Source organism: Capricornis sumatraensis, chromosome 2 (genome assembly GCF_032405125.1).
Source record: "Capricornis sumatraensis isolate serow.1 chromosome 2, serow.2, whole genome shotgun sequence".
Lineage (NCBI taxonomy): Eukaryota > Metazoa > Chordata > Mammalia > Artiodactyla > Bovidae > Capricornis > Capricornis sumatraensis.
In genome coordinates, this window is record NC_091070.1 from 143,990,810 (window position 1) to 144,009,511 (window position 18,702).

The following is an 18,702-nucleotide window of genomic DNA, read 5'->3' on the forward strand; positions in this document are numbered from 1 at the left end:
AAAACAAAAATAACAAACAACTAGAGATATATACCTTCCCTGTAGCTCAGACAGTAAAGAATCTGCTTGCAATGCAGGAAACCTAGGTTCGATCCCTGGTTTGGGATGATCGCCTGGAAAAGGGCATGGCAATCCACTCCAGTATCCTTGTCTGGAGAATCCCATGGACAGAGAAGCCTAGTGGGCTACAGTCCGTGGGATTGCAGACTCGGACATGACTGAGCAACTAACACTACTAGAGATATATAAATAAATAATAAATTATTTAAAATAACTAGAGGGGCTTCCCTGGTGGTCCAGTGGCTGAAAAGCTGTCTGCCAATGCAGGGGACACGGAACTCTGCTCTGGAAAGATTCCACATGCTGTGGAGCAACGAAGCCCATGCACCACAACTGCTGAGCTCACACTCTGGAGCCTGCGAGCCACAGCTGCTGAAGCCCACGTGCCTAGAGCCTGTGCTTTACAGCAGGAGACCCCACAGTGAGAAGCCTGCACACCGCATCTAGACAGTAGCTCCCACTTGCCTCAACTAGAGAAAAAAGGCCTGCACAGCAACGAAGACCCAGCACAAAGATAAATAAATATAATTTAAAACACATTCTGCACAGCCAAGAGCAATTGAGAACAGGTCTTCAAAGTTCAGAACTGTCACAGACAAGTATAAAGCCAACAAACTCTATCTTAAGGTCATTTTATATATCCTTTCCTTACAGTGCTTACAGTTCTAAGCATATACATGTATTTATAATAATATAGTGTGGAGCTAGTGGTAAAGAACCCGCCTGCTAGTGCACGAGATATAAGAGACACGGGTTCAATCCCTGGGTCTGGAAGATTCCCTGGAGGAGGGCACGGAAAACCACTCTAGTATTCTCGCTTGGAAAATTCCATGGACAGAGGAGCCTGGTAGGCTACAGTCCACAGGGTTGCAAAGAGTCAGACATGACTAAAGCATACATATATATGTATGCATATATATTATATATATATATATATATATATATAATTTTCTAACAAGCTAAATACATTTCAAAAATGTCCAGAGCACTGAAAAACCAATCACAGCTGCTCACTGCTCACACCAAGAAAGGTTGTCACTGACTTAGGTACAATAAAATGCCAGGAACAAAGAAGACACCTCCCTACAACATGTATCTTTGTAAGAATTTTCCTCACCCGAGGTGGGGAAAATGGAAATGCATTTACAAGACAGACCATTAGCTAGAAGGAAATGCGAAAACAGAAAAATCAATTGGTAACAATTGAAATAATTGCTCCAAGGCATGAAATATGTACTATGGTAACTTGTAACCAAGGCAGGAGAATAAAAGAATTGGGCTCAGGGTAGAAGAGAACTGGAAGGTCATCAACCTGGGGACACTGAAAATGGGGAGGAGAAATGGCACAGATAAGCCCTGCAGAGATGCAATAAAGAAACCCAAGGGCTGAGTGGGCTCCTAAGCCTGAGGTTAACGACTCTTGATAGTGTCATCTCCTTTTTGGCAACTCCCAGAAAGGAAGTCACCAGAGCCACAGCCAAGCAAGGGCCCAGACTTTTGCTAGAATGAGAGGAAACATCTCCTTTGGGCAAGGAAAACCATGGATGTATTATTTTATTATTGTAGAGTACCGAGCTACTCCTCCAAATGAATGCATGAATGAACACATGAGTAAATATCCTTTGTCTATATATCTATCCCTTATCAATACATATATATCATTGTTGTTGTTTAGTTGCTAAGTCATGTCTGACTCTTTTGCAACCCCATGGACTATAGCCCACCAGCCTCCTCTGTCCATGGGATTTCCCAGGCAGGAATTCTAGAGTGTGTTGCCATTTCCTTTTCCAATATATGTTGTATCTATATACAAATTTCCCCTTGTAAGGTTGGCAAATTATAGGTCAATATCTAGAATGAAACTCCTGAATTTTTAAGTGAAAATCAACACTTACTTTTATTCAGTAAGTGTTACATAGCTAAAATCAAATTCTCCCCTGTTTTGATAGAAAAGAAATTAAAAGAACTGGAGTCCTACAAGTGGGGAAGAAAGGGAAGGGAGGGTCATGTGAACAGGATGAAGAAACGGGAGCCCAAGGACAGAGCAAATGGTGATCAGGGTCACCCATGACCCACTGATTTTAAGGAAATGGAAGTTAAGCCTAGGAACTTCCCCTACAGCCCAGTGTTTAAAGACTTCACCTTCCAGTGGAGGGGCACTGGTTCAATCCCAGGTCAGGGAACTAGGCTGCAGGGTGTAGCCAAAAATTAAATCCCCCCCAAAAAAAAATTGGGTCTAGAAGCATTTCTATTATACCCAACGTGTCTACCTCTTCTCATGAGATCCATGACAATTCCAATGCATCATTATTTTGTGTTGTGTTTGGCTTTTCTAACAAACTCTAATTTAAGTGGGCCCATTCCTAGAGGAATCACTGTTTACAGTACAGTTGTGTCTTATTCTTTTTCGCTGCCGTTTTTCTTTTTCAGCTGGAGGAAAATTGCTTTACAGTATTGTGTTGGTCTCTGCCATACATCAACATGAATCAGCCGTAGATATACCTATGTCCCTTCCCTCCTGATACCTTATTTGATGTATCAGAAGTTTCCTCTGAAAATTTTCAATTCTTCAGCAAAAAAGATAAACTATATTCCAAGCAATACTCACTAAACAAAATTTTGACCACCTACCGTGAGCAAGGCACTAAAAGTTAACATATTAATTAAACAGTGCTGTCCATACCAAAAATATTTAAAAGTCTGTAAGATCATTATAAGGCATGCCAACTCTTCATTTTTCTTTTATCAGCACTGCTGACATGTTTCATCTCATTCCATTACTCAAATATCACTGAGAACCTGCTGATCACCAGTTCTTAAGCACATGGACTCACCACCCAAAGACAGACAAATATAATTACCACTGATAAGCACTAAGACAGCAGTCTCCTCCAAAGGACAGTGACATGTGTGCATGTGTGTATGTTCATATGTGCAAAATTTTGGTGAAATTAATCAGCACAGTCCTCCAGGCTACATGCTACACCTAATATTTCCCCTATTACTAAAATTTATCAGCCCTCCAGTCTGATGATAAAGATCCTGTACATAGCTGAAACTCACAACAATCAAAATTCAAAAAGGCCTCAAATGCTCAGCAAACACTAACTTAAGATCAAAGTACAATTCTGAGTTGTTGCTCATGTGCAATAAACCACAGTCACAATGATATCAACTTTCTAGGGTAGAAAAGCTACACATCTAAGAAGCTTCCCAGCCACACATCAGTCAACTACAGACTGATGGAAAACTAAAGACCATTGGAAAGCAAGGGGTTCCAGTCCCAACTGAACCACTCAGTGCCCCTGGGCTGAAATCTTAGCCTCTCTGCAACTCCATATTCTCATCTATTGAATGAAAATGCTCAATTAGCTTCCAAAGTTCTTTCCACCTATTATATTATATTACATTTTCCTATCACAGTCATTCTATATGGCTATTATAGAATATATATTAAAAACAGCCTAGATTGTTCATGACTCTGGTTATTCATACTGGACAAACTATTCAACAGTTCAAATGTTTCTCAAGATCTACTCACTCTAAGTGATGCACTCTGCTCTCTCAGTGTGTTGGGTCTGGGTTCAGAAGGCATTTCTCTCAGAGTATCCCCCTCAGAGAAGGGGAAGATCCTCACAGCTTTCTCCCTGAAATTCACTGTGCTTTCAACATAGCTGGAAAAGGCAATGGCAACCCACTCCAGTACTCTTGCCGTTAAGGTCCCATGGCTGGAGGAGCCTGGTAGGCTGCAGTCCACGGGATCGCTAGAAGTCGGATACGACTTCACTTTCACTTTTCACTTTCATGCACAGGAGAAGGAAATGGCAACCCACTCCAGTATTCTTGCCTGGAGAATCCCAGGGACAGGAGAGCCGAGTGGGCTGCCGTCTATGGGGTCGCACAGAGTCGGACATGACTGAAGCAACTTAGCAGCAGCAGCAGCAGCAGGGAACAAACCAACAGTTCAGAGAGAAGCTTTGTAAGATAGGAAAACTTGACATCACTACTATTTATTTACCTACATAAAGTCTGACATTTGTTGAGATCACAAAGAAAGGAGAGAATCCCAACATCAACTCTCACTCCTGTCTTTTGGTGCATTATCCAGGGTTTTAGGGACGTCCAGATACAAAACACTGGGAATATGTGGAACTCTTCTCCACCTACTAACTTACTTATTAATCTGGGGCAAGTAGCAGGGCTACCCGAGGCTCCAGCTGCTGCTTCTGTAAAATGGGTTAATGCTGCCACTTTGCCTTAAAGCCAAGAGAAACATGTAAGCAGGTCAAGAAGCAACAGTTAGAATCAGACATGGAACAACAGACTGGTTCCAAATTGGGAAAGGAGTGTGTCAAGGCTGTATATTGTCATCCTGCTTATTTAACTTCCATGCAGAGTACATCATGAGAAATACTGGGCTGGATGAATCACAAACTAGAATTGAGATTGCTGGGAGAAATATCAACAACCTCAGATATGCAGGTGATATCACTTTAATGGCAGAAAATGAAGAGGAATTAAACAGCCTCTTAATGAGGGTGAAAGAGGAGAGTGAAAAAGCTGGCTTGAAACTCAACATTCAAAAAACTAAGATCATGGTATCTGGTCCCATCACTTCATGGCAAACAGAAGGAGCAAAAGCGGAAGCAGTGACAGATTTTATTTTAAAAAATCACTGCAGACAGTGACTGCAGCCATAAAATTAAAAGATGCTCCTTGGAAGGAAAGTTATGTGACAAACCTAGACAGCATATTAAAAAGCAGAGACATCGCTTTGCTGACAAAGGTCCATATATTCAAAGCTATGGTTTTTCCAGCAGTCATGTGCAGATCTGAGAGTTGAACCATAAAGAAGGCTGAGCTTTGAAGAATTGAGGCTTTCAAATTGTGGAGCTGGAGAAGACTCTTGAGAGTCCCTTGGACTGAGCAGAGGGCAAACCAGTCAATCCTAAAGAGAAACAACCCTGAATATTCATTGGAAGGACTGATGCTGAAGCTGAAGCTCTAATACTCTGGCCACCTGATGTGAAGAGCTGACTCACTGGAAAAGACTTTGATGATGGCAAAGACTGAGGGCAAAAAGAGAAGGAGGTGGCAGAGGATGAGATGGTTGGATGGCATCACTGACTCAACGAACATGAATGTGAGCAAACTCTGGACGATAATGAAGGGCATGGAAGCCTGGAGTGCTGCAGTCCACGGGGTTGCGAACAGTAGAACACAACTTAACCACCGAACAACAACAACGAAGACAAGACTAAACGTATCAGAGAACCTTCAGCACCGAGCTCTGTAATCCTGTGAGTTCCCTTTCTGAAGCAAGTCAATTAATTAAACACTCCCACTTTGAGTCTCAGATTAATGAAAACAAAAGAAGACTTCTTCAGGAATGCACTGGCAAGATTAAAATTCACTCCCATAGAAACATTCTCAAGCAGTGTAAATTAACCCCTTTATTCAGTGGCAGGTATTAAAGGCAAGACAGCTATGCAGAGAGTATACATGTGACTTTGGTAGAAAACAGATTGGTGACTGATCCCCTATACATAAAAGACTAACCCTCCTCACATGTCATAAAGCAAGAGAGGCCCTGAAAAGGAAAATAATTACTCTAACATCTGGCAATGATCACATTACCCCTCTAAACTCTTGGAATTAAAACCAAAACCCTGAAGCTTGTCTGTGAGGCCAGGATGATATAGCCCCCACCTATTTCTCTTTGGGGCCTCATTTTGTACCATTTCCATTTCAGTACTAGTAAGCTCCAAGCAAGCTACTTCTTTTCATTCCTGCCTCAGGCCCTTCGTACATTACCCTCCTTGGCCTAATTAATATCCATTTACCCTTCAGGACTCAGCTCCAGTCACACTTTCTCAGGAAATTCTTCTCTGATCCCTCCTCCATCTGTATCCCCACCTCCACCCTCACCCCACTTCACTCACACACACACACACACACACACACACACACACACACACACACACACACACACACACCACTCCATCCTACAGGCCAGGTCCTATTCTTATGTGCTTCCAAAGAATCATAGGTCTTTCCTTGAGAGAGTTTACAGACTGTCCGATATCTGAATATTCATTAATAGCCTCCCTAAGGCCCACCAGACAATAAACTCCATGAGAACAAGGGCTGCGTTAAAATCTGCTCAGTAAGTAATGTATCCCTAGCACCTGGCACAGATGACTGAGTAAATGAATGATATGTTGACATGATTGGTTCATCTGCAAAACTGTTGTCTTCTTCCATTTAATCCTTCTAAACCAGGTTAAATCTGGGGAAAGATATCAGGTAGCACATTGTATTGGCTTTGGGTACAAAACTGGACTAGACAGAAAAAAATTGACAAAAATAACCTAAGAAGGAAAGGAGAGGGAAGAGGATCGAGAATGGGAGGCCATCCACCTCTCTAGTGCAGGGAGAACTGGGGGACACCCATTTCTCCCCCCCACCACAGTCTACCCTACCCCTGTATCTTTATTACTAGGGCTTCCCAAGTGGTGAAAGTGGTAAAGAACCCACCTGCCAACGCAGGAGATGCCAGAGATGCAGGTTCAATCCCTGGGTCTGGAAGATCCGCTGGAGGAGGGCATAGCAACCCACTCCAGTGTTCTTGCCTGGAGAATCCCATGGACAGAGAAGCCTGGTGGGCTACAGTCCATAGGGTCACACAGAGTCTGGCTTGCTCTACATCTGACCTGCTCCAGAAGTGGCCCCCAGTCTAAAAAGACTCACCCCAACTATACATCATCCCAACTCCTTTTTTTTGGCTTAGCAGCCCCTTCAGTGGCATCTGAGAGTTTTGCCAAGCTAAAATCATCCTAAAACTTTACTTTTGAGTTTTCTAGAGCTGTAGGCAATCTGCTATAGAGCATACAGAATGAAGTACATTTGACACTGAAGTGTCTGGCAGAACAGAAAAGGCACTATTTTACAATCCCACTATTCACAGCTCCTTACAAGAGACCTTTTTAACCCTTTTTCTTTGCATCACACTTAGATAAAAATAAAATGCTTTTAGCATTTCAGATTAATTCAGCTACAGATGATCAACAATTTGATTATGAGGACTAAAGATAAGTGCTATATCAATTTCACACTCTCTTAAAAGAACAAGAAATGTGTAGAATCAGAAATCAGTTATACAAGGATCCCCAATTCAGAAATCTCAATCAAGAATATAAATGAGAATCACAAGTAAGGCATATTATTTCTTTTAAAGCCTGCCACAAACCCATGCCCTTTAGCAATATTTATGAGAGTCTCCAACTCACTTGGAAGTCTGTTTAGCCTTATACTGCACCAAAGGCTAATAAAACATGATATCTGGTTTCTATGCCCATAGCATATTAGACTCATCAGACAGACCATAGGCAGGAGGCAGCTATTGGTGGCTGCTGGTACATTGATAGAAATGTCAAAAGCTAATAACTCAAACTGTAAAGAATCTGCCCACAATGCGGGCACCTGGGTTCTATCCCTGGGCCAGAAAGATCCCTGGAGAAGGGCATAGCAACCCACTCCAGGATGCCTGAAGATTCCCACGGACAGAGGAGCCTGGTGGGCTACAGTCCATGGGGTCGAAAAGAGTCAGACACAACTGAGCGACTAACGTACATAATCCAACAGTAAGTAACACCTAGAAAGTACTCAGGTGAGTTATTCATCAACAAAAACTAACTAGATTAAAAACACTAAAAGATACAAGATGTCTACGAAATAAAAGATGTTTAGCAAATCTGATACTTAAGCAGAGATCTCTTTATTCCTTGCGCTGTGCTGTGATCAGTCACTTGCTCAGGTGCTCAATTGTGTCCCATTCTTTGCAATCTATGGACTGTAGCCCACCAGGGTCCCCTGCCCATGGAGTTTTCCAGGCAAGAATACTGGAGCAGGTTGCCATTTCCTACTCCAGGGGATCTTCCAACCCAGGGAACGAACCCAGATCTCCCACAATGCAGGCAAATTCTTTACGGCCTCAGCCACCTTTAGGAGCTCCTAAAACTATACCTGGATTACAATGAAACTGTACAACCAATATACTCATAGTAATAAAGTCTCACAGAAAAAATAAGTAAATCATAATCAGTAAATTCTTTACGAAAGCAACAATGTAGATTTATTTTAGAAAGGTTCCCATAAATTACAAAACTACTTTGATATTTCAAGATGTAATTTTCCATCTTTTTGTAGAAGCTGCCCTACTGAAATCCCACATTTCCATACAAGACTAGATAAGAGTATATGCATTGTAAGAGTATATGTAGCAAGGAGAGCAAATTTGAAATATACCATCTCTTCTGGTTCTCAAAAGAAAATTAAATTTTATAAAAGAAGAACATGTCCAAACTAGCAAATTCTTCAGTTCATCAATAGGCTATGAAGATCTTTAACACCAAAATATTAAATTAATAAATGAAATACTTCATTCAAAAACTATAGCTTGTGAAACTATTTTCCATAAAGGAAATTCACTGATGATCACAAATAATTGTGATGCTTTACCAGATGTTTCCAAGTTTGTCAAAGGCTGGGATTATTACATGCTTTAATAAATAAAATATTTTTGATGGTTCTCATTCAAGAGCTGATTCTTTGGTGGTCCTGGAAGTACTGAGTCGATTAACAAAACCAACTATTTTAATGTAAATTGAAACTAAAGCTTAAAAATTTTTTAAAGAAACAGTGAACTCCACACTTAAGCCCACTTCAAATCAATGAGCCAGAAAGGAACTTGAGATCAGCTGTCCCACCCAACTCCCCAGATTTTTAAAACAAGGAAATAGCTGGATACCCAGGGCAGGCATTGTCTATTTTCTGCTTAAAGATCACAAAAGACAATGACTCCTCTTTTACTTTCATTATAGACTCCCCTTTTTATTTCCCTTCCCCATCCCCCAAATAAAGCAACAAAAAGGTAGCTTCTCCTTCTGATTTACATACATGCCCTACTTTAAAGTGTCACTTTTTCCCAATCATCCAAACCATGAATCTTGAACTTAACCTTCAATTGCCCTGACCCCTCAAATGCCTCAAATACAGTCAATCCATCCCCTCTAGCCTCTCTCCCACCTAGCCTTTGTTCCCATTGCTGTAACCATAATCCAGTCTTGCCACACCTCCCAGTCGAGGGAGTACTTGTCCTGAGCAGAGCTCTGCTCAGTCTCCCTGGGTCATTCATAAACCAGCAGAGCTGAGATCCAAACAGCTTTCCATAAGCCAGTCCCCAACCATGAGTCCAGCCTCACCCATGACCTCTCTGCACTTCAAGTATTTTGCCTCACCTAACAAAATCTTGATATTCCCCAACACTGAAATCTTTCTTTCTTCCCTTCATCTCTCATTCATTCAGCTAAAATTTCTTGTACACCCTCTAAGCCAGGCTCCGTGCTAGATATATGCATACAGTGGTGAGCAAAAATAGGCGGTACTTGTCCTCACAGAGATCATAAAATATACTCTTCACTCTTACACACCCTTCAAAAGCTAGTTCAAATATCACTCTATGAAGTCTTTATCACTCTGGGAAGTAATATCTCTTCCTTTCTTGGATTTTTAATACATTCATTTACAACTTTTGTCATTTCTTGCCTGTATTTGTTTACACTTCCTTCTTTCTGTATTTGCGTATTCCCAAAGCATTAGCATACTGCTCTGTACCGAAATCTATCCTATCTAAATATTTCATGTTTGTTTTGGGGGGAGTGGGTGTTTTTTATTTTTATTTTTTTTGGCCCCGCCATGCGGCATGAGGGATCCTAGTCCCTCTGCCAGGGATCAAACCCGTGCCTCTGCAGTGGAAGGACAAAGTATCAACCACAGTACTGCACTGTTTCCTCTATTTCCAACCACCTACAACTTTTAAATTATGCTTTTTTCACTACCCATAACAACATGTCAAGAGCCTTTTTTTCTTTCTCTCTTTCCTTTTAAAGCACAAAGATGCACTAAGCTGTGGCTAAGTGTAAGTCATTTACTTTCGGCTTTGGAATGTGTTTATGAACTTACAAATGAGAACATCTGATGTCTTAGGGATCTACTTCAAACACAATAATGAAGCCGCCCTGTGGTGACTTGGCCAACAAAGAACTTGGACGGCACACAGCTCCTCACAGGACTCTCCTCCAATCCATTTGAATCCCTTCTCAGGCTTCCTGATTAAGACTAGCCCTGTCAGTTTTAACTGAGTCCTCAGCATCTCAGTTAAATTTTGCATTTTCACCAAGCTTGTCTCGAGCAAACTGAAAGAACTGAGTAACAATTTGTCCTTATGAAGAACAGAAATCGACAACCCCTTTGTGGATGCCAAAGAGGTCAAAACAGCAAGTATTTAATAAATCAGTATCCTGAAAATAAAAGTTGACTCTAGTGGGTCACAGAATTAAGAACTGACTGATGAATGTATAAGTGAAATGAGTGAAGTTGCTCAGTCGTGTCCCACTCTTCGTAACCCCATGGACTTGTAGCCTACCAGGCTCCTCCGTCCATGGGATTTTCAAGGCAAGAGTACTGGAGTGGGTTGCCATTTCCTTCTCCAGGGGATCTTCCCAACCCAGGGATCAAACCCGGGTCTCCTGAGTTGTAGGCAGACAGTTTTACTGTCTGAGCCACCAGGGAAGTGGTGAATGTATACAGATATCTATCTCCTCATGATGCACGCAGCATAATAATCCCGGTTATATACACAGGTACACATACATAAGCACACACCTAAAACTCTTGTGTTCAAAACAGAATGGAATAAGTGGCCCTGAACAAAACTGTTATTTCTGCAAGATTAGGATGAGAGAAAGGAGAAAAGGGGAAGAAAGTAGAAACCTATACTACCTTTTAAAAGCTGAAGTTTTCTGAGTTTTCAGGAGAATTCTATGCACAAATCATTACTTCTTAAGTGACACCGGTTAAGCAGCAAGAACATTTCACAGTCTGCCTGCAAAGAATTTTCATAAGCTTATAAAAACTGGGCTTCTTTTGTTTTCACCTCTCCTATTAACATACAATGATAATTAACTCAATTTATTTTCTCTCTCTCTTTTAGGCAGGGCAGTCCACTGAAAGGAGAAAAAGCTAATTCATATCCACAAAAGTGGAGTTGCGGGAAAACATTTTAATTACTACCACACATACCCAGATACAGCCTGGACAGAAATTTGTGTACACAATGTCAGCAGCCCATTCCTTGCCAAAGCCATCACCACTCAAGTTAGAAGGGTCACATGAGCCAGGGAGGGGCAAAGCTGTTCTCCACCCTCTTTACCAGCCTCAGGCTCAGGACAAATGGGAACTTGCTGGAAGCACGACTGAGAGCATGACTTCGGGGTAAACTTACTAGCTCAATGACCTTCAGATCTACATAATCCTCTCTGAGTCTCAGTTTCCTCATCTATAAAGCAATATAGATAGGTGACAATAATAGCACCTAACTCCTAGGGTTGTTCCCAAGGTTGAGTTAATGTATATAAAGAACACTGCTTGTCATAGGGCTATAAATATTAGCTTGTCATGGGACTATAAATATTAGCTGCTGCTATAATTTTATTTTTATTCTCCTGGTGAAATGTGTCTCTGAATTCAACTCTATCTCCTGTTCTGTCTATATCACAGAGATTTGAGGTACCAAATGATGGCCCTAAGGCTCTAGGCCCAGGGGCTTCCCTGGTGGCTGAGAAGGTAAAGAACCTGGCTCAATGCAGGAGACTCAGGTTCGATCCTTGGGTCAGGAAGATGCCCTGGAGAAGGGAACGGCTACCCACTCTAGTACTCTTGCTTGGAGAATTTCATGGACAGAGGAGTCTGATGGGCCACAGAGTCAGACACAACTGAGCAACCTTCACTTTCAAGGCTCTATATAAGATCACATTTCTGCGCATATCTGTGTATGTTCATATGCTTAGGTGGATTCGGCTTTTCGTGACATTAGCCTACTTGTTACACATTAAATTCAAAATAAAAACTGAAAAAACAAAGAGTTTCTTCCTACCTCAATCTAACCTAAATCTTCTATTCCTACAATATTTCCGGGCAAGGGAAGTTTTTCTGTCTTTCTCTCAAAGATGTCCTAGTCTCACATTTCAACTCAAGCCTATGCTACAAGCTACATGTAAGAAATCATTCTTTTATAAATTATTTATCCCAAAATTCCCAGTTGCATTAGTATCAGGCTACTTTAATAAAGCTTAAATGAAAATTGGACATTTCAAATTATTTAAATCTTCAAGTTAGTTAATTAGTCCTCATTAGAGGCTGCTCATTCTTCCATGCTAAACCATTTGGTGAAATTCTTTGAATCATTTCAGAAACTGCTTAATATGCAGTCCCCAGAGTATGTCCATGAAGAGTTCTCTCCTGCATTTTCAGTACCTTTGCAAACACGAAAACAGAAGAAAGGAAAATGGACAAGACTTCTACAATCTCCTTTCTATGCATAGACATTCAACTCTATACCCATCACTGTTAGGAGGGGCCCACAAAGTTATAACAATTAACATATTTGATTTTGTTAACTTTCGAGCCAAAAGGAATTTGAGCCAAGTTATAAAAAGTAAGCCCCTATTTGGATTACACAGCCCAATTCCAAAACCAAAGAGCTAGCCTTTCTGGAAAGTTGTGCATTATTTATAGCTTAATCAAATACAGACAAATCTTTAAAAGGTTCCCTTTTTGGGGGGGACTACATTTTCCCCACAAGTGTGGTAGTTTATACTCTGATTTTAATTCTGATCTGTGAAATCATAACTCAAGGATAAATGTATGCTTTATTGTCAACCATATTTTACTAAAATTGCTCATGCCTTTATACTAATGTGGTAATTTCTGTTTAAAATTCAAAGAGAAAATTCATTTCTAATAGATAGTTGGGATCTCATAAGGCCCCTTTGTTAACCCTTCTCCACTAGCTTCTCCGACAGTTGCCAGGTGGGGGTAGCGGATGCACCTGTGGGTCTGGGTTGCCAATCTATGTCTCCTGCCCTGACAGGTGTCAGGGCTGGTAGCTACCAAACCAGGATTAAGAAACGTCAGGGCCTTTACTGCCTTCCCAGATCCAACTCAGAGGTGTGGGGTATCACTACAGCGGGCACCCCACTCCAACAACCCCACAGGCAAAGTCAGCTTGAAAACAGTTCTAAAATTTTGGCTGGGAGAAATTTTGCCCATAGTTTCTTTAAGAGGAACAAAGCCTTACTATTTAAATATTTGTTGATGTATTTAATTCAAAAAATAATAGTTGCATTTCCAGGATGATAATTTAGCCAAAAAGGCAGCATTTCACTTACACATTCTGAAAATAAGTACACAGATATAGGGCTGTATAAGGCTCTGTGTGATCACATATACTAATATTCTCCTTTCCTTGCAGGCATGCTAAGTCAGTTCAGTATGGACTATGGCCAACCGGGCTCCTCTGTCCATGGAATTCTCCAGGCAAGAGTACTGGAGGGGGTTGCCATGCCCTCCTCCAGGGGATCTTCCCAACCCAAGGATCGAACCTGTGTCTCCTGAGGCTTCTGCATTGAAGGCAGATTCTTTACCGCTGAGCCATCAGGCAAGCCCTCTCCTTTCCTTAGAGAATTACAATCTGATATAATAGGCCAGGTTTTCCTCCCCATAAGCTATCTGTCATAGAAGAACCCTGATATTACTCATCCTTCAAAGGCCTCTGTGGTCTCTCTAATTCAATGTGTCCTAAAAGCAGTGCTGACAGGATGGATTCCACTGTGTCTGTTCCTCTCCCCTCTCTTCTCTCTCCTTCAGCATTGATCCACCTTTTCGGCTGCTTATTACTACCTCTTTCCCTTGGTTCCTCTCATCCTGGTCATGCCTATGAAATACAGCCCTTGATATTTTTCTCTGTCTCCCAGAAATTACATCATTCTCACAGCTTTATCATCTTTTGGAGGAAAACCTCCAAATTTAAGGACTTCTAATTTATGTGATATCCAACCCTGATGTGCACGTCCCATAAACTCCCTCCTTCCAACCTGACCAATACGGAAACGCCTGCTCTCCCCACAAAAGCCAGTTCTTCTGCCCTACTTCTTGTTTCAGTCAATGGTCTCAGCAGGTTTACTGTGACCCAGGCTGTCTAAAAGATGTCTTGGACCCCTCTTTTTCCTCAGCACCACACCAACCCACATACCTGATCTGTTGCCAAGTCACATGGATTCAGAGCTCTTCTTTCCACCACCATTGCCACCAGTTCTAATCAAGGCATTTATTTCTTCCCCCTGAACATTTCAGAATTTCTCTAACGGGCTCTACTTCCTCTCTAATCTGTCCAAAATGATGCTATCATATTAGTTTTTTGAGAGAGGATATAGGTACTCTAGGGTTTCCCAGATGGCTCAGTGGTAAAGGATCTGCCTGCAACGCAGAAGACACAGGAGACTTGGGTTCAGTCCCTGGGTCAGGAAGATCCCCTGGAGAAGGAAATGGCAACCCACTCCAGTATTCTTGTCTGGAGAATCCCACAGACAGAGGAGTCTGGAGGGCTACAGTCCAAAGGGTTGCAAAGAGTCAAACACAACTGAGCGACTAAGCACAGAACACACATACGTACTCCAGAACTAGAGGGCTCGATTTCAAATTCCAGGTCTGCTACTTCTTACTTTTACCTAACCTCTCTGTTCCTTATTCTCATCATTTGCACACTAAGGATAATAACAGTTAACGGCCTAAAAACCGACGTGAAAATAAATTAAATAGTTGTGGAACACCGAGCACCTGGCGTGCATTTAAATCCTCTATGAAATGTGCCATTATTTGCAGTTAGCATAGGACCAGTCATACCCTGGACTGCCCCCAAATCCTCAAGAGAGTCCCATGGCATACTAAGGGAACCCTGGCACTCAATCTGCCCAGCTGACCTTTCAGCTTCAGATTACACAGCCCCATTTGAACCTGTATACACACCAGGCAAACCAGAGGTCTCACTATTCCCTGAGGACATTCTAGAGCCTCCCTCCTCATCCTTGCTATTCCTGCTTCTGGGATCTCTCCTCTCCCATCTCTGTCCATTCTGCAAACCAGTCTTAACTCTTCCATGAAGGCTTTTCTGAACCCCTCAACCAAACGTGTTCTCCCAGCCATGAATTCCCCCCAGCACCGGGGGTGTATGTGAATCTAGGGCAGTTATCTTTTCTCTCTCTCTCACTGAAGTCCTGTCTTTCTCCCTCCAGCTCTGGCACTCTGTGAAGGTAACATGTATCCATCTTCATTGTATTCACTATATCATCTAACCCTGTATAATGTTGAAGGTGACCAAAAAATGGAGTTGTGGGTGATCAGAACCATAGCTACTCCTGTGGCACAGTACTTGGGCACCTCAAACAAAAAGATGTACACACTCTGCCCAGACTAAAGTCTTTATCAAAGTTTCAAATGACATCAAAATTTCACAATATAAATTGGATGGTCTTTCCAGAAAAGAAAGTATTTCTTTACAGAAATACAGTAGAATCAGTATAAGAAGAATGTGATTTGAAGTCCTATCCTAAAATACTAACATTAAAATCATACAAAAATCTTTCCTCATATATAAATATCAGAATCAGACCACTGAGCACTGGGTTTAGTTGACTAAACATAATTTCCTGTTAGATCTAGATCTATCAACTAGCAATCCCAAAAGAAGCAACTGAGACCTTAATGCCTGGGGTTAATTCAGTGACATATTAACCTTCAGCACATCACTGAAGAATTGAACATAATAGCGTATACACTGTGCCTACCCTCAGACTCACGGGAGGTCCCCAAACTCTACATACAGAAAAAGAAAGCGACAACAATGCACGTTCCCAACAGAATGAATACTCCAGAAACACTGCTGGCAGTGACATCATCCAGGTACCTGAGGTCAGGAAGTAGGCAGTGCAGTACTCCATTCTGTCTAGGAGCAGAGCTGTAATCTGACACCAGGGATTTAGACCTTTTTGCTGCAGCAGCTCTGGGCATTCATGAGCAGCAGCAAAGGGCTCTTTCATTCCCACTTTTGCTTCAGCCATTCAAGCAGCATCCTGCTCCCAGCACCAGTAAGAGAAATGTCCTGAAGACATCAGTTTCATGAATCCCTCTGATGAAGTGACAATTAAAGATTGTTTTCCCTCAAAGAAAAGATATGCTCTGGATGGTTGAGAATACTCTCACTCTTCGAACGCCTGGTGGTACTCACAAATCCTTAGGCAGAACTCCCAAAATCCCCCTTAACAGCACAAGTCCTAAGACACTTTCTATAATGAATACAGTTCACTTAACTACGTTCATATAATTGGACTTTTGGTTAAGGCAACAAGAAAGTAAAATTAAATTTTCTGTTTGAATATACTGACTACCCTGAAACACCAGTTCTTTTAATAAAAGGACATAATCAAGCCAACTCAGCCTTCTTATTCCTTACTATTATGTTGCTTCTCTCTCTTTGAATTAAATGTTTACTATACTATAATCTTTTTCATGTAGATCAACAGTCTTTCACACAAAACAATTCCCTAAATGCATCTTTCACTCTTAAATCCTTATCCCACAAAGCCAAAGTAACCAAAGAATGTAAATCAGTACTCCTATATCACTTCCTCAAAGGCAAAAATAATGCAGTGACGCTTGGGACAATCAAATAAAATAACGCAACAATTTACCACCCAGGTAAAATCTTACTCATAGACATGACTGGGACACAGCTAAGTGTGTCCCACTTTCCAAATATGAGCTGCACAAACAAAAACATCCTGAGATACAGCAGAAGCCTTGTGAACCGTAAAGCTGAAGCACCTGTAATACACACCCTGCCCTGTACTCTGTAGGTGCTCCAATAAATACCCTATGACTGATTCACATGCGTATTACAGAATCTAGCAAGGACAGAGGGTGCCTCTCCCTGGCCCTGCTCTGGGGGGTGTTAAGAATCTACAGTTGCAGTTTACTGTGGTGGTAGGAAGAATATAGACAGAGGACTAAAAGGAATGAGGTGATGACAGGTTCAAATTACCTTAACTTTCCCTGCACCTCTTCCCCAGCCTCTGAGCCTAAGAAATTGGATTTGTTATTTGCACCACTGGGGAAGGAGAATAAAACTGTCATAAAGGTGCATAGCATTTCCTTACCCAAGAGCCAACAAGTTAAATAGCTGAGATTAAAAAAACATATAGAAACTTACTTTTCATAGACCAGCTCCTCATCGATGGAGAAATAGTGGGTATTTACTGTGCTTTTTGGTCTATTCCTTAAAGTAGCAAAATATAACCGATCTGAAAGACAAGTTTAAAAGATGGGAGAAAACATGAGAAGCAGGGAAGCTGGTGGGGTAGCGGGGTGCTAATACACTAGGATCAAAATAACAACTGCTACCCGGTATTTAAAGACCCATTAACACGTGGAATTCTTGCAGAAACCTGATCTCTCCCGGAAAGCTAGAGATCCGAGAGCACACCAGTTAAGAGAAGCGAGTCGAGGGCCCGACTGACGGACTCAGTGGGGTGCAAAGCTCCCTGATCTCCCTGGTTTCAGGCCAGCGGGAGCAGGTAGAAGCTGAGGGTACCCGTTGAACTGGAGATGCAAGTTTGGTTCAGAAATCTCCAGACCTCTGCGGAAGGGGAAGAGAGAGGCGAGATTCTCCCCTACAGCTCCGGAGACTTCAAGAAGAGGAAGGGAGGAGAGACAGGGGGTGTGGTTGGGGGGTGTCCCGAAAACCGAGATCCAGCAACAGTAGGATAAAGGCAACTGAAAGGATCCCCTGGAGCAGAATCCCCTCGAGCCGCGGCGTGCTGGAGCCCGGCAGAGGACGGTGCGGTCTCTTTACCGAGCTGGGAGGCCTTCCGAAAGTGCTGCAGAGGGAACGAGGGACGCAAGAAACACAGAGAAGCCGGAAGCGGGGGGTCCTCGGGGGAAAGGATAGTACGGAAAAGGAATAAGAGCGCGCGCAGCGATTGCAGTACGCTGGGGGCCCCAGAAGAAGCCGGAGACAGTGGTTGGGACACAGGGGCGAGAAGTGAAGAGCTGGGGTGTCAACAGAGGGTTGGAGGATGCCGGGCGACTGCTCCTCACCTTTCATGAACTCGCAAGCCCCGATTAGTTCCCCTGACTCCGCTGCCATCTTAAGCGAGATACGCACGGGGGAGGGCTGGGTCGTGGCCAGCTGAGGTTACCCGCCCCCGGGGGCTTCCCCAGTGCCCAGGAGCCGGGAAGCTTGCAGTCCGGAACACTGAGCCCGCCCGAGAGAGGCAGCAGGCGCCGAAGGCGGAGGCGGCTGGGGGGTCAGCGCGCCGGGCGCCCCGGGGACATTCCGTGGGGAACCCGAGCACGCTCCGAGCGGGGCGCACACACCCCGGGCTGTGGCCACTCCGATTCGGACCCGGCTGCTGCCGCTGCTCCACCGCCGCCGCGCCTGGGAAACGCAGACCAGCTCTCACGGCCGGGCAAAGTCTTCCCCCGGCTCCCAAAGTGATCATGGAGGAGGAGACGTCTGGCCCCGATCGCGCCCGTGGCTACTCGTGAGGCAGCGGGCAGGACTCTGGTGCCCGCCGGCTGGCAGCAGCTGCTCCGGCTCCTCCTTCGCCACCTCCTTTCAGCAGCAACTCTTCCTCCTCCTCCTCCCCTTGGGTCCGCCCCCAGGCCTTCCTCCCCGCCCTCCCTCCG

General features: G+C 43.1%; 1 protein-coding gene across 2 annotated transcripts in view; it reads right to left on the minus strand.

Annotated features, from left to right (window-relative positions):
- CDC14A (cell division cycle 14A) overlaps window positions 1-18,160 on the minus strand; it is a 183,090-nt gene extending 164,930 nt beyond the window's left edge. For both annotated transcript variants that reach the window (XM_068964128.1, XM_068964127.1), the window contains exons 1-2: window positions 18,112-18,160; window positions 17,225-17,315 (exon numbers count right to left, since the gene is read on the minus strand). In XM_068964128.1, the coding sequence (XP_068820229.1) occupies window positions 17,225-17,315; window positions 18,112-18,160 (140 nt within the window). The remainder of the gene's footprint in view (window positions 1-17,224; window positions 17,316-18,111) is intronic.
- Between the last annotated feature and the right edge of the window lie 542 nt (window positions 18,161-18,702).